Source organism: Hirundo rustica, chromosome 2, assembly GCF_015227805.2.
Source record: "Hirundo rustica isolate bHirRus1 chromosome 2, bHirRus1.pri.v3, whole genome shotgun sequence".
Lineage (NCBI taxonomy): Eukaryota > Metazoa > Chordata > Aves > Passeriformes > Hirundinidae > Hirundo > Hirundo rustica.
The window spans coordinates 29387037-29402747 of record NC_053451.1 but is presented as its reverse complement, the minus strand read 5'-3'; the positions used below and the strand labels follow the sequence as shown (position 1 = coordinate 29402747).

General features: G+C 44.2%; 1 protein-coding gene across 3 annotated transcripts in view; it reads left to right on the top strand.

Annotated features, from left to right (window-relative positions):
* Nucleotides 1–15711, top strand: part of EPHB6 (EPH receptor B6) — a 66625-nt gene that overhangs the window by 24034 nt on the left and 26880 nt on the right. For all 3 annotated transcript variants that reach the window (XM_040056014.1, XM_040056015.1, XM_040056013.1), the window contains exons 3-4: nt 5254–5318; nt 7769–8465. In XM_040056014.1, the coding sequence (XP_039911948.1) occupies nt 5254–5318; nt 7769–8465 (762 nt within the window). The remainder of the gene's footprint in view (nt 1–5253; nt 5319–7768; nt 8466–15711) is intronic.

Sequence of the window (15711 nt, the reverse complement as noted above, 5' to 3'; positions counted from 1 at the left end):
AAGGGATCTAGAGAAGATATTCTGCAAAATTTACTGCGGGTTGTTTAGAGGAGTAACCGTAGGTGTGGAAAGGGAGGATTAAGTGTGAGAAAGTAGAGAGATAAGGGGCCAGTCACATACACCAGCTGCAGGTCAGTACAGCTGTCAGGCATCTGATCACAGTCTATCCTATCTTCTTACTAAGTTCCATTTTTCACCAGTTACCTGGGTGAGGGGGCTTTGTTTGGTGTGTGCGTGTATGCACATTTATATACCAGCAGCTGGAGTTGAGCCACAGGTTCATAGTGGCCCATGAGTCATGGAGATCATGGAATGGATGAAAACCAAGTGCTAGGAACTCAAAGTGGACCACAGGTCACAGGATCTGTGCATCTGTGATGCAAGCAGCTGGAGTGAGTGAGCTTGTACTAAGGAGTCTGTGATCTCTATATCAAGCCAGACTAGCTTGATTGTGGAGTTAGTGGATTGGGAAGCCAGGGAAAGAGCAGAGTCTGGAGGAGGAATGAGACACTAGTTTAAATGTTTGTGTCTCTGTGAGCGAGACAAATGGAAGGGTTTATCTAGTGAGGGAATGTCTGCTGTCAGGAGGTCCAGGTCAGCTATTCTGGTCACCATAAATTCTGGGGGTTCTTCAGGAGTATTGTTTATGTGTTGTGTATCTCAGTGCACCCAGAGACAAGATGATCCCAGGGTCAGCTCCTGGGTAGGCTGAGTGTCAAAGATCCCTTCATGGAGAGATCCATAGAATAGCAACCCAGGAGAGCAAGCAGCTGGGCTAGCGACTGGGTAGGCTGCACCCTAAAAGCCAGTTAGTGGAGGATCCGTAGCGTGCCTCGGTGTGTGTGTGTGTGAAGGGATGTATCCCTGGGTGAGGCTGGCTGACTGCTCACACCAGGAGTGGGGCTGCGAGCTTCAGGTGAATGGAGACCGGAGATCCAGAGGTCAGGAGGCTTAATCTTTAAGGACAGTTATAGCAGAGATCCAAACTGTAAACAAATGCATGTGTATTTCCCACTAACAGACCCTAATCCTGACCAACCAGAAAGGGGAGCAGGATGAGGCCATTGGTGGTGCTGTTTCTGTTTGCATGGCTGCTGAGTGCTTCTCTCTGTGTTGATCTTTGTGGCTGGCCATTCGTAGATGTGCGGTGCCTGCATGTGTTTGTGTGTGTGCCTGTTGGGAATACCCACTTAACCCTGCCACTGGCTGTACCTGGGACCATGGAGCTGCAGCAGCCTGGCTTGTGTGAGGTTACTGGGTTTGACAACTCCTAACGCTATTTTTGCACAAGCCCAGGGAATGCTTTCTCTTCCCAGCCTTCTTAGAAAGCATTCACACTCTTCCTACTTATTCAAGGCATGATCATAGAAGGCAAAATAAGCTCAGAAATGTTTCGGTTCAAGTCTGTTAAGCAAGCAAGTTTTGCTGCTTGGGGCATTCAGCTCCATAGCAAAAAAAACCTCTCAGAATGTTACCTATTACCACAGTGCCCTTTGCCTTCTACCAGTGTACATTTGGATATATTCAGAATTCAACTGGACAAGGTTTGGAGTGACTTACTGTAATTTAGCCCGGCCTTGAGCAGGGTGTTGATCAAGATGACCTCTGTACCTCCCTTCCAGCTTGTTTCATTCTGTGATTCTACAGTTTTAGGACCAGATTCTCATCACACAGGTAAAGGGATTCTTTTACTCTCCTCTGAGGATCATCTCTCTCGTCCGTGGCTGTAGTTTGCAAGGCTTTGGTTGTATAACTCCCTCTTGCACCACTGCACTGTTGAGACACTGAGGGCAAATGTTCTTCAATCCAGAAAGCTGTTAGGCCATCTCTGCCTCCATGAAGGTTGTATAAGGTCAGTCATCCTCGGCTGAATTGTCATCTTCTTGCATCAGGGGATCATTTTGTCTGTAACACAAGCGCTTAATAGTCTTGCTTGAAAGTACAGGCAGACCAAAATCTGAAAATCATTAACCTGCCTCTTCTGAACAGCCTGATCTGTAATAGCAGGTTCCAGCCTCTGCCCAGTTTTCCTCGATGTTGACATTATAGCATAATGTAGCCCAAGAGAATGGTCTGTGATGTAAATATAGAATAGGACTAGCTGAAGTATTTGGGATTTTTATTTCACCGTTTCTGGCTGCAAGAACTCTCAAATGAGAGTTTAGATTTTGCAGAGTGAAATGAATCCATATTGACTCTTCTATAAAAAGTGATATTTTTTCTTTTTGGTTTAGGGAAGAGAAATGCAGGAGAATCTCTGATCAGTTATTTTTATCTTCCTTAAACTGAAATAACAGTTGTAATATGAAATTGGAATATCATTCTTCAAAACAGAGATTAAAGCAGGAGTGAAAGAAGAATTGTAGAATTGTCATACTTCTATTTTGTTTGAAGGCCTCTAGATTGCACAGATATCTTGCCTATTCCTCATTTTTAATGCAGAGTGGAATATTGCTCCACTGATACCCTGAGATACCTCAGTCAGTGTTACCTCTAGCAGCATCATGGGCTGGACTGAGCCTGGGTCTAACCTGATCTTGCAAGATGCTTCATTTTGAGCAATGCTGAAAGGGTGTGAGCCATTTTACTTCCAGGGTGGTAAATTCAGCTGAACACATCATTTCTATCTACACTGAAGAGCAGCCAAATTCTGGTCTGGCCCAGCTTAGTGAGGATGTGGAATGCTGCATCAATCATCAGTGCTAATAAAGTGTCAGAGTGAAGGCTTATACCTGTACACATGTAGTCATTCATAGTGTTAAATTATGAGCACAGCCATGGGTTTGTTTGGCCCGTGCCAAATAATCTTACCACAAACAGTGCCTACACATGGGTCAGAGGTTAGGACGGACTGAGGACCCTTCCCGGGAGGCGGTTTGGATGCAGCTGTCCACTTCTGTGGGGCTGGTGTTTCAAGCCATGGGAACATGATCCATACTGTGCCTGTTGTCCTCAGAGCTAGAGAGCAGTTTAACAGCTTGTTAGATTTATGAGTGTGCATGCAGCTAGTGTGACTGGGGATGTGATTCAAGGCATACAGCCAGTAGGAGAGGGAGGAAGAAGAAAAACAGTGAGGGGCTTTTGGCTGTAGGTTGTGAGATGAGATTTATGCACTCATGTACTTTTATTATTTTTCTAGTGGTTTCTGACTTAAAGTATTCACTGTGAAAGGGACGGTTCTGTCTGCTTCAGGCTCCCTATTTCTGCTTGCTTGTAAAATACTCATGTGCTTGGTAAATAATTGCCTCGCTCACTGGTGAGAAGTCTGGAGAATGCACTTGACATGGCAGAGCACAGGCTACTGAGCAAGTCTTCTCTACTGAGCAAGTCTTCTCTATTTTCTTTCTTCTCCATTTCTTTCTCACTTTCTGTATGGCTTTCTATGCCCTGATTAACCTTTCTCTGTTTTACTTTCTTCTAGAGCTACCATGGGGTAGAAGTCGTGGTACCATTATACTTTGTTAAACGGGAGACTCAGATCTGTTTATGAAAAAAGTTCTTTCTGTGTTGAAAAATGGCCTTGTATATTATTTCAGCATATCAAGGCCATGTCTGGGATCCCAGTGGCAAAGTAATGACAGGAGACAGTGCAATCCCTGTGCCAGACTGTGCAATTGAGAAGGTAATGGGCATGGGGTAATGCCAAGTTCCTCTGCTGCCAGGACAGGCTAGGGAAGACTGTGCCTCAGGGAGGCATAGGCCTTTTGCAGATGTTCTGCTGCTCAGAGGGGCTGTCTGAGCCGAGCTGTCCTTGAGAACTCAGCAGCTCAGCTTTTCCTGAGGTCTGTTACATCATTTTAGTGGGTTTGTACTTTAGCTCTAACCAGTAGTTCTTTCTTTGCCAACCCAGGTATTTTGCTCTGCTTTTGAATCAAGGGGCTGCATCCTCAGGAGGATCTAAAAAGTATAAAATATCCTGTAGGAATACAGAGAATATAGTTCAGGGGCATCGGTGAAGGCTGAGGTCTGTATAAACTTGCTCACTTGATCATGTCTGCTTTAGGATGAGCCTCGTCTTTCCTTTCCATTGATAAATGTGGAGTGAATCCCGAGTGTACTGGTAGGGATAGTGCCATAAGCAATCCATAAACTGGAAATAAAAAAAATTGAGCTAAACTCTCCTGCATAAAACATGGAACAATCATTTTATCAAACCTTTGCAAGGTTTAATAATGGACCATGGATTTATTTGTAGGTAAGCTGGCTGTTGCTGTTAGGTTTTGGGTTGTTTTCTTTTAATCTGTTTTTTGAGGGGCTTTTTTTAAAGCAATAAGATAGAAATATGAAAATCAAAATAAGCAAATAAAGCTTCCCAGAATTTTAGAAAAGCCAGGTGATTTATACAGTATATATGAACACGTGTAAATACTTGTTCAACTGAGTTATTTTCTTATTCTGTGTGCTAAATATACAGAGTGAAGAGCACATGCTTGCATACCATGGTGGTCTCAGACCCTGACATTCTCTTTTGGAGAATACTGTGCTTATAGTCAGTACTGTCAAAATCTCTTCTGTGGTTCTACTCAAGCAGAGAATAACATGCCCAAGAGCAGTCAAGGCTAGTATCTGTCTCTAGTGGTAGATTCAATAACAATGGAAATGCAGACTAGTTGTGGGAATAAACTAGGCCTGTGAAGTTCTGCATGTACCCTACTCTTGAGCAGTGTAATGCAACAGATTATTTAATACTGGGATTCCTACACAGGCTTGCAATGTAATGCCCAGCTCCAGAACAAAGTGAATCCATTACAGAATCAGCTGGGTTATAGTCTTAAACTCCCAAAGAAATTTGGTTCCAGAACTGGGAACAAACATGTCTTGGCCTTGTGCCCTCACTTACATGTGCAAATAAAATGGGCAACCATAGTTCTTAGGGGTCTGGCATGCATTCATGTAGCTCATCTTGTGTCTCACCCTTTCCTTTCCCAAAAGAGAGTGGTCTTATCTGAGCTGCTTATTATGATATCTCTGCTCCATGCTGTTAGTGTGCCTTGGAAAGTCTGGTGAGAATATTGCCAAGCAACTTGAGAATCACAGGTTAGCATGATTATGTGCCCAGTGCCTCTGCCCTTGTCTTGACCTTTCCTAATTTATTAGTATGGACATAACCTGTCATATTTAATCTCAAGACATGAATATTTATTTTTGGTGTATGGAAGCCCTCTACAAGACAATCTTGTAAGGAACAGATAAGATTTTAGTCTGACTTGGAATGTCACAAATTACTTTTTTTATTTTTTAAAATACAAACAGAAATACTTCTGGATACAACTCAAGAGACCTCAGAGATTGGCTGGACTGCACACCCTTCTGATGGGGTAAGCATTTCCTCTTCTTGACTGTATCTCTGCTGGGAAGGTGTGTATGCGTGTGACGAAGAAAGGTAAACTGGAAGCAGTGAGACTTGGTTTATAGATTTTGTATACCTATGAACAATTTGAACACAGCAGTGTGTTGTGCAAATCCAGATTGTTAAGAGAGAAGGATGCTGAGTGGGATGCTGTTGCCACCTCCTTACCCTCCATGCAGATACAGAATAGAATAGAATAGAATAGAATATAGAATAATTTCAGTTGGAAGCTACCTACAACAATCACCTAGTCCAACTGCCTAACCACTTTAAGGCTGACCAAAAGTTGAAGCATGTTATAAAGGGCGTTGTCAAATGTCCCTTCCACACTGACAGGCTTGGGGTATTGACCACCTCTCTAGGAGGCCTGTTCCAGTGTCTGACCACCCTCAAGGTAAAAAAATGTTTCCTGATGTCAATTCTGAGCTTCCCCTGAGGCAGATTTCAACCATTCCCGTACATCCTACCATGGATCAGAGGGAGAAGGGATCAGCACCTCCCTCTTCATTTCCCCTCCTCAGGGAGCTGCAGAGAGCGAGGGGTCACCCCTCAGCCTCTCCTTTCTCCAAACTGGACAAACCCAGGGCCCTCAGCCACTCCTCCCAGGACACACCATCCAGCCCTTCCACACCTTCCAGCTTTGTTTCCCTCCTCTGCTCACATTCAAAGACCTCCCCGTCCCACTCACACTGTAGTGCCCAGCACTGCTCCTGCACTCGGGGTGGGGCGGCAGCAGCGCTGAGCACAGCGGATGATCCCCGCTGTGCCCGGCTCTGCTGCCGTGTTTGGTGTCCCCAGGACACGGTTTCTGCCCTCTGGGCTGCCCGGGCACACCCTGCTGACTCTCACTGAGCTGCTGCCACCAGCACCCCAGGGCCCTGCCTGCAGGGCACTCTCCAGACACTCTTGTCACAGTTTGTACTTGTGCCTGCAGTCACTCCAACCCAGGTGCAGGATCTGGCACCTGTTATTGTGAAGTTTTGTGCCATGAATGATTGTCCAGTGCTCCCATGGTGTACAAACATTTCAGTTGTGCTCCTGAGCCCTCCATGTTCCCAGGAGGAGCATACATGATCCCAGCTAGCTCTGCCATCCTAAGTCTATGCCATGCCAACCCTTGGTTTGCCTTCAGGTCTTCTGCTGGTGTGCCCTTCCTCCATCAATTAGAGATTAAATCCTTCAATCAGTCCCTCCAGTTTATGAGCAAAGATACATTTCTTCCATCAGAGCAGTGGATCCTGTCACGTCCCAGCACACCATGTCTCAGAGATTCTTCAGTGGTTACAAACCCAAGCATTTTGGCAGAGGCACCAGTCCTGAAGCCAGTATTGATGTCTTGGCATCATTTGTTTCTTTTAAAGTGCCTTACTGCTACTGAAAAGATTGAGAAAAACACTATCCGTGCTCCTGAATTTTTTAACATTCTTCCCACGGCCCTGAAAACTCTCGTGATCAACTTTGCACTTTTTATTGGGACATTATTTGTACCCATCTGAGAAAGCAGGTGGATAGTAATCTGAAAGCTGTATTAAGCTCTTCCATCATCTGGTGACATCGCTAAACTGGGGCCTAAGGAGGCTGAAAACTTGCCTAAAAAGATCTCCTGGTCTCTTCTCTGGGTGCTTCTGTTTTGCACTGGAGAAAGTCATGAATGACCATAACTTGCTGTTGTTTTTCTTGGCAAATGTTGTTAATGCAGATTCTTTTGTAAGGAGTTGGTTGGTCAGACCTTCACAAGGATGCTTGAGCAGGTTCCTTCTCTTCTGTCTCACTGTGCACATCCTCTGTCATTCCCAGGGCCTTGTACCTATTCTGTAGAGCTCATTGAGAGGTTAAGGAGGGCTTTGTCTCACAGAATTGTACAGGAACCTGCTTCCACCCCTCCTTGTCCCTCCCTTGTGCCGTCCTTCAGGCACAAACCAGATCTGGACCTGCCCCTGTAGTGGCCATGCTGAGTGGTTTATGTGCAATGGGGATGTCAGAACACAGCTCCCACTGTGGTAAAGCTAGGTGTGAAGGGACTTTTGCTTTAATGTGATTTCCAGAGAACAGTGCCTTGTTGCTCTGTCTCAGCTGTGTCCTTTGTTTTGTCTCTGGAGACAAGAGATGGGAAAATAGGAAGGAAAAAAGTGTGACTCTCACATTTTAAGATTCTCGATGTTGTGTGACCAAGTTTGCATGATTTATGTTTTCTGTCACAACAGTTCTTACTTCAAGAGCTTTGACGGCTCTTCTTTACAGGGTCATACTCTGTCTAGAATGCTGTGCTGCACATGACATCAGCAAGTTCAAATCTTGTCACAGACATGGCAAGGAGAAGGGGAAGACAAAGACCTGTACTGTATTTTTGGTGCAGTTGAATACTGAATCCATTTTTTTTTTTTACCGTTTCTTTTTTCTCCTCTATATCCATTGCAGTGGGATGAGGTAAGTGTCCTGGATGACAAGAAGCGCCTGATCCGAACCTTTCAAGTGTGCAACGTGGCTGAACCAGGTCAGAACAACTGGCTGCGCACTCACTTCATAGAGCGGCGCGGAGCCCACCGAGTCCACGTCCGCCTCCGCTTCTCCGTGAGGGACTGTGCCAGCATGCGCACCGTGGCCTCTTCCTGCAAGGAGACTTTCACGCTCTACTACCACCAGTCAGAGGCTGACATAGCCTCTCAGGACATGCCAGAGTGGCGTGAGGGCCCCTGGACCAAAGTGGATACTATTGCAGCTGATGAAAGCTTTTCCCAGGTGGACAGCACTGGGAAGGTGGTCAAGATGAATGTTAAAGTACGTAGCTTTGGGCCGCTCACCAAGCATGGCTTCTACCTGGCCTTCCAGGATTCGGGAGCCTGCATGTCCTTGGTGGCAGTCCAAGTCTTTTTCTACAAGTGCCCAGCTGTGGTGAAAGGATTTGCTTCCTTTCCTGAAACGTTTGCTGGCGGGGAGAGGACCTCGCTGGTGGAGTCCCCGGGGACGTGTGTGCCCAACGCTGAAGAGACGAGCACGACGGGGTCCTCGAGCGTTCGGCTGCACTGCAATGGAGAAGGGGAGTGGATGGTGGCCATTGGACGGTGTACCTGCAAGGCTGGCTACCAGCCTGTGGATGATGAACGAGCCTGCCAAGGTGAGGGAACTTTTTTCCTCTCCCCCTTAGGCAGCCATCCTTTCATTGGTTCTCTGTGTCAGCAATATTTGGCCCTAGCCAGAATTTCACAGAGCTGGGAGAGTAGATTATTTTTCACAGAGATCGCCTTGTAGCGGCCTGTTCTCACAGGTTTAGTTCCTCAGACTGGAGTTGGAGTGACCACTTCTCATGGTTTAGGAATGGTGTTCTCTAGTTTTTGTCACTGAAACCACACTGCCACTCGCTCCCCTCCAACTGGAAGCACAGAAGATCATTGGTTAAGAACAGTTTACTGGAAGCAGCAGTGAGACAGTAAAATGAACTAGTAACTACTTCACTAGCAACAGCAATGATATTAACAACAAAATGTGTGAGACAGATGATTTACATGGCAAGTGAAAATAAACAAATACCAATCCGATTGGCTCTTTCCGATACGTTTTCTCCCGACAGAAAGGAATGCCCTTTTCCTTGGAGTGTGAGTGCCTTCCCCCCACCCCTGTCAATGATAAAAGGTGGTGTAGAGTGACAGCTGGTCCTCCTTACACTCCCACAGCCACGCCCACTCCCAGCTAATGCAAAAAAGTTGTCCTTGTCCTGGCCGAATCCAGGACAGCACAGCTTGCTGCTAAGAACGCGGTTGGAAACTCCACTCAGGGTTACAGCCTCTCAAGGTACTTAGACAGAACTAGCAGAAGCTGTCACTAGCCAGATCTGCCATGATTCTACGTCTTTACCAAGAGGCAGCAGCATTAGAAGAAAGATGATGCACGGAGGAGAGCTGAGCCCAGAGCTAATACACTCTCTGTCCTAGTTATTTCTGGCCCTTTTGCTAGTGTATAGTAATAAAATAAAAAAAAAAAGGAAAACAGCAGAAACCTGGTCATGAGGCAGGGAAAATGTGGCTCTGTGAGCCTGTACTGAAAAAGCAGTCATAATGGTATCATCATCGCCAATAATGTACTCTCTGCCCCAGGGCCAGTGTTATTTTTGTGAAATGTTTGTAGGAGGAGGTATTGGGCTAAAACCTGGCCAAGCCTGATCACCCAGTCTAATGTCATGATTGTGTTCCTATCTCAACTTTAGAACAGTCCATTAGAGCAAACTGCTTATGTTGATAATATAATTTGTGTATGATGTTCTTTTGGTGCTTCCTTTGTTTTAATACACGTCTGCTCAAAATCTCTCAGTATGAAATGTTGCTATACTACACTTAGTGGTCTAAAAAATAAATGTCATGTGGAACACAGTTTTGGCTGCAGATGAAATTTAAAAGTTGGATTTATTCAAACAAGAGTTCAGCTCGTACATGGAACATACAAATACTCCGGTTAACACTGAGTGCAAATGCAGTGAATAACTGATGGTTATCAATATGTTACCTTAAATTCCTGCTTCATTAAGTGATTTGGGTCATGCAAAATAGCTTTATTAAAATACAGGTCATTGTGCTGGAGAACTAAAAAGCAATTAAAATTGGTAAGTGCTTTTCATTTGTTTAAACTTTGAGAATAATTAAAATATGTGTGCCTTTTTATCCTGCTCATTCTGAGAGAAGAACTGTAACTACATTGGTTTAGTGCTGCTCTAGAGACAGTAAGCTCTGACATAGAGCAGCTCTGTATGGCACAAAATTTGTTGTCTGCATCAGTAGCATGACTAGTTCACAGTCTAAATAAACTGCCAGTCAATAATTTAATTTCAGATAGTAGTCTTAAGCAGTCAAAAAAAAAAAAATGGGCTTGCCAAATAAAAATAAGGATATTTTTTAAAAATCCGTCTTCCATTTTTCATAGTATTCAGTGCAGGCTGATACTTCCTTACAGCCTCATTCTCTGAGAAGCTGGAGATAGATGAAAATGGTTCATATTTTTAGGAATAACTGAAATAATGATAGTCTATCAAGCTACAAAAGTCAATTCCTATCATTTAGTTCCTGAGATTCCATGAGCAGCCTAGAGCAGCCAATGACGACCAGATATGAATCATAATGTTAAAGGGTATTCTTTTCTCCTCATGTTTCTTGTAAACTCCTCTGACTTGATCATCCTTCCTGATCTCTTCTCCTGCCAACCACATGTTGCTGTCCTGTCTGAATGAAGCCACATTCAGCTCATGTCCCCTTGCTTGGTGTTTCTCTGTACTTGTGTTCTCCCTTCCTAAGAACAGACGTACACCATGATACAGAGCTGCCACAGTGTTCCATATGAAACACAGAACAAGAGCAATAGCTCAAGGGCAGATTTCTACTGATGATAATGTAGAGAGGTGTTCTTAATAAGACTGAAGAATCAACCAAGGATAAGAAGGAGAAGCAAGTTTCCTTCTTACACTTTGGTAGAAGAGTGTGTGGGCATTGCCTTCCCCCTCACCATATGCAAGCCTGTGGAGTCCTTCCTGGACCAGCTGTTACCTCTTTATTTAGAACAACAAATTTGCCAAGAGCCATTCTGGGCAGATAGATAGAAAGCCCTTTTTTTCCCCCTGCCTCTTATGATTTAAGGTATTTTCCTTCCTTCCTTTAATAAGACTGCCTGCGCTATGTTACTATATGGCAGATTTCTCCAGCTAAATAGAAGAGTGAAATAGCAACCCTTAGCAAGGGTGATGTGGGGTGCAATCTGCGTGGGATTCACTTTTGACTTTATCTGAGTAGACTTGTCATGCTGAACAGTCAGAAAAGAGAGCAGCAGTTTACAGAGGAAAAAGGAAGATTGGGACCTTGCTTCCTTTTCTTTCTGTAGATGTATACACACAGGGTACCTTGCCTTGCAAAATCCTATAGGATTTAAATTACCAGGTGCTTTTGAAAATAATATTTAGAATTTATGACTGGGACATTTAAAAAAAGATTAAAAATGACAGTGTAGACAAAAAGAGAAAAGGAATGACTGCCTGATAAAGTGCTGAGCTGACTTCCAAATAAAGAAGGGCAGAGCTCTGGACAGAGCTGAGCTGATTAGCTGTGTGTGTGGCACCTCTGTACAAACATATACGACCAGAGGCAGAGAACACCATCCAGAAAGAGGAGGAGGGAACAAGTTTGGAGTGAAAAGCATTAAGCTGAACTTGGGAGAGGGAGGAGGAAAGGTGTTGGTTTAATGTTTGTTTTTGTTTTCTCATTACCCAAATCTATGTTAATCAGCAATAAATTAAATTTCCCCAAGCCAAGTCTGTTTTGCCTGCGATAATAATTGGTAAACAAGCTCCCTGTCTTTATAACTTCTTTAGCTCTGCCCACGAGCTTTCTCATCCAATTTTCTCCCTATGTCTTGCTGAGGAGGGAGAGTAAGAGGGTGGCTGGGTGGGCATTTGGATGTTTACCAAGGTTAGCCATCCACATGGCTGCTTCTTCTCTCTTCTTTCTCTGGATGTTTGTTTCTAAGAGTATTTGGCAAGCAAAAGGTCTGCCTGTCATCTGTAGTAGCTGCCAGGATTCCATCAAATTGCCCATGTCCTTTGGCTATATGCAGTCCCTTCTGATTGCAGAAGGAATCACATCTGTATTACTGATAACTACAAGGAGCAAGCAACTGTGCACAGAGCTGGTGGGGGTCTCATTTGGGAAGAGTATTGCACGATTATTTTTGTGTTACTAAAAAAAAGGCCCTTTCTCACCAGCTTGGATAAACCTTTTTCAGTGCGTGAGGCTAAGAAATTTTTTAGATTTATATTAAAGTAAAAGATTCGATAATCTGCTAAGAATATGCACATACTAGTAGCAAAGGAAAAAAAGAGCACAATAAGCTCTTCTTAAATTTTAATCACTTAAAGGATGCTTCCTTTAAAACCACAGGATAATTTACATTGCAGGGACTTGTGAAAGTCATCTGTTCCAACCCTATGCTCAAAGCAGGACCAAATTGGGTTAGGTCAGTCAAGGCCTGTTCTAGTCTAGTTTTAGTTACTACTGAAAATGAAGAGTACACAATGTCCCTGGGCTACTGTTCCAGTATTTGACAACACCCATGGTGAGATTACTTTTTCCTGTGTAGAAGAAGATTCTGGTAAGGTGTAGTAAGAGGTTATTACAACTTGTGTCTGTTATCTCGTGTTCTGCCACCTACACCTTCATCTCCTCCCATTAGGTGGCTGATGACAGCCATAAGCTCCCGCCCCACAGCCTGCTCTGTTTCAATATGAACAAACCCAGTGTCTTAACCTCTTCTGGGTAAGAACCTTAATTTCAAGGTAAACTCACGTTTGACAGTAATGTTTGGTGCCTTGATCTAGATTACCTTTTTCAAATTTTTTTTCCTTCCATATTGCTCCTTTCATCAGCTTCTCCAGCCTTCTTATGCTACTTGTACATACATTTTGGTGCTTTTCAAGTAGTTTGTTTCTTTTCCTGTATCAAGTGCTTGCTGTCTGCTAATACTCTGTCCTACTCTGCCCAAATCTTTCCTCTCATGTTTTTGCCTTTTTTTTTCCCTCACACAACCCATTCCCTGGCTGTTCTCCCACACATAATTAGCTAGTAATTGCTTCAGCTCCACCTCTTTTACCTAAAAAATCCCTTACTCGACTGATCTCCTATCAACAGTTAAGCAGGAAAGAGTTCTTAGTCACTTCACTTATTTTATCTCTGTTGATTTGATGCTCTTCTTTAAGACTCAAAAGACAGGCTTTTCTCTCCTTATGTTTCTTTCATTTTCCACTCTCTCTTCCCCACCCAAACAGTTGTAGTAGCTGTGAAACTCTGGATCAACCCAGGGCCCCATTGCATCACTGTGCCTTGCTTCTATTGCTGGCTGATCCCGCCTCATTCAGAACAAGATGTAAGATGCACAGTACCAGCCACTGTGGAATAGCCTGTCCCAGCAGGAATTTACTAGCATCATAAGCTAGCCATGGATATATTTGGGGGGGAGGAGGGGACAAGAAGTGCTTTATCTAAAGGACCCTACAATTTTTATTTTCACGTGTGTTTTCTGCATGCTAATTATGCTGTCTTTCTAGCATTTTGAGAAATGTAATGTCTAAACGTCTACATCATGATTCTACAATGTTACGGGTTGCTGACTCCTTTCCATCATCCTGCTCTCTGAGTGCCAAACTCTATCCCTTTGCCTCGAGTCATTCTCATTTGAGGCCCTCTGTAGCTCTGCGCATCCAGTTTTCCCTAGGCCTCAAAATCATCTGTGTCCATTCATCCCTCCCAGTTTGACGCTAGTGCCAGCTTTGACACTGTTCATTTTCAATACTCTCACATCTAGTATTTATTCTTGCTGCCCCACAGTATGCCTGTGAGCAGAACTCCTATATAAAAAACAGATCACTCGTCTCAGTCAAGAAGAGAGCAATTCTATGCTCTTCTAAATGTCTTCCTGTGTCCCAGTTCATTTCCAAGTCATAGCTGCATACAAAAAGTCAGTGTCACCTGTATCACATTCCCTAAATCACTGCTGGGTGTACCTAAAGCCCTGTTGAAGTTCCCAACTGCCTTCCTTGTTCCTCCTCCCCTCGCTGCATTTTGTGTAGTTCTCCAAATATTTCCTCTCTGCCCTTTCTATCCGAGTGAGCTTTTTAATGTGTCTTTCTCTGCCTCTTTGGTTCTTGGTCTGTCCTCTCTTCATTTTCATTTTCTTTACCCCTCTCCCCACTGCCGTTCCATGATTCCAGCACTTTTCTCTGCTGGTTTTGCTATTTGTTACTGCTGGAAGTCTGTCAGAAGCTGCTCCTCTGGCCTCCCGGGTGGAACTTGTCTCCAGTGAGCAGTCAGGCACACACAGGCAGCACAGGGGCGAGCGTTGTAGGGGGAGCTGAGGAAAACTGGGTCAGTGTCTGAGATGAGCTGTGCCCAGCTGAACTGTTGTGGCATTCTGACACTGTGCCAAGATATGAAAAATGACTGAGACAAGCTGAGGGAAAAGCGCTTGCGCACACCAAGCTCTGCCTTCTCCTTTCATAGTAGGCTTGACTTGATGGGAAGTGGCAGCTTGCTCTGGCCCCTGAGGTGCTAGCTCTGCAACCCTCTGTCCTTGCATTGGATATTGTGAATCAATCAGAGCTAGATCCGTGTTTTCTTGGAAAGTCCTGGTGCCGAGGGATGGTAAATTGTACTATCACCAGTGACAATGCCTGTGGCTTAGCTGGCGTTCATGTTTTATGTGAAGTTGTTCTGCAGGGACACAGTGGAGGTGTTTCAGGAGAAGCCACTCTTGTTCAGGTTTTCTCTGGGATGGTCCTGAAGTGGTAGTGTTCACTGAAGGAAAACATACTAGTCCTAGTGACAGTGGGCCTGCTTCAGTCTGAATATTTGTTACGACTGTCTCCAGTGAGTGCAGTCATCTGCAGGGGCTGTAGGACCACAGCAAGTGGACCTGATGCCACGATGTGCAGTAAGAAGGAAATGCAGCATAAGGTATTCAGAAACAAATGAGAGATGGATTCCGTCTGTGTGTGTGAAGACAGCCCTAGGCTCACTGTAGCTGCTTGAATAAAAGGAAGTGGCTTTTGCCTATTTAGATTGCCAGGGAGTTTTTTTCTCTTTCCTCCTGACTCGACCTTCTATATACTATTTATAGTGACTGGACTGAGGCAATGCCAAGAAAAACTCCATGTCCTGGGAACAATTACTGTTGCTATCTGTGGGCTGAAGTCCTGAGTGCTGTGGGCAGCCTAGCTTAGGCAGTTTTGGTAAGGGATAAAGGTGCTCGAGAATGTAAGCAGCTCTCTGAGTGGATGCAGAGGCAGGGTTCAGGTGGAAGCAGAAAGAGAGCTGCAATGCCTGCCTTTGGAGGCCACTCTTTAGCTTCTTGTAGCTGGAGGCCTGTTAGTGTCTACTTTATTCAGTCCAACCGTTTTGGCCAAAACTACAGATCTAAAATATAAGCAACAACAAAATTTAGGCCACAGTATAGTATTCTTTTTCCAACTATATTTTATTAGGAAGGTGAGAGAGATGTGAATCATGTTTAATCACTGTAAATCAGCTTTGCTTGCAGTATGCTATATGATTTCATTTTGCTGTTTTTCTTCTGGAAATAGAAATACCCAGGGGCAGAATGAGAGTTTCAAAGCATGATTGTTTCTCTGTATCTGCCATCCCTCCTGGAAATAACAACGTGAGATTATAGGTTTATGTAGTAATTATTTTTTTCACTAGACAATAAAAAATAATCACTGTGGAGAGATCTTCTCTCCTAAGTTGCTCCGTATTCCACTCCACAGTCCTTCAGGTGCAATTTCTGCAATGTGAGTGGAGCCAGGCAGGTGAATCTCTTCCTTATTGCTTTTATTTAAA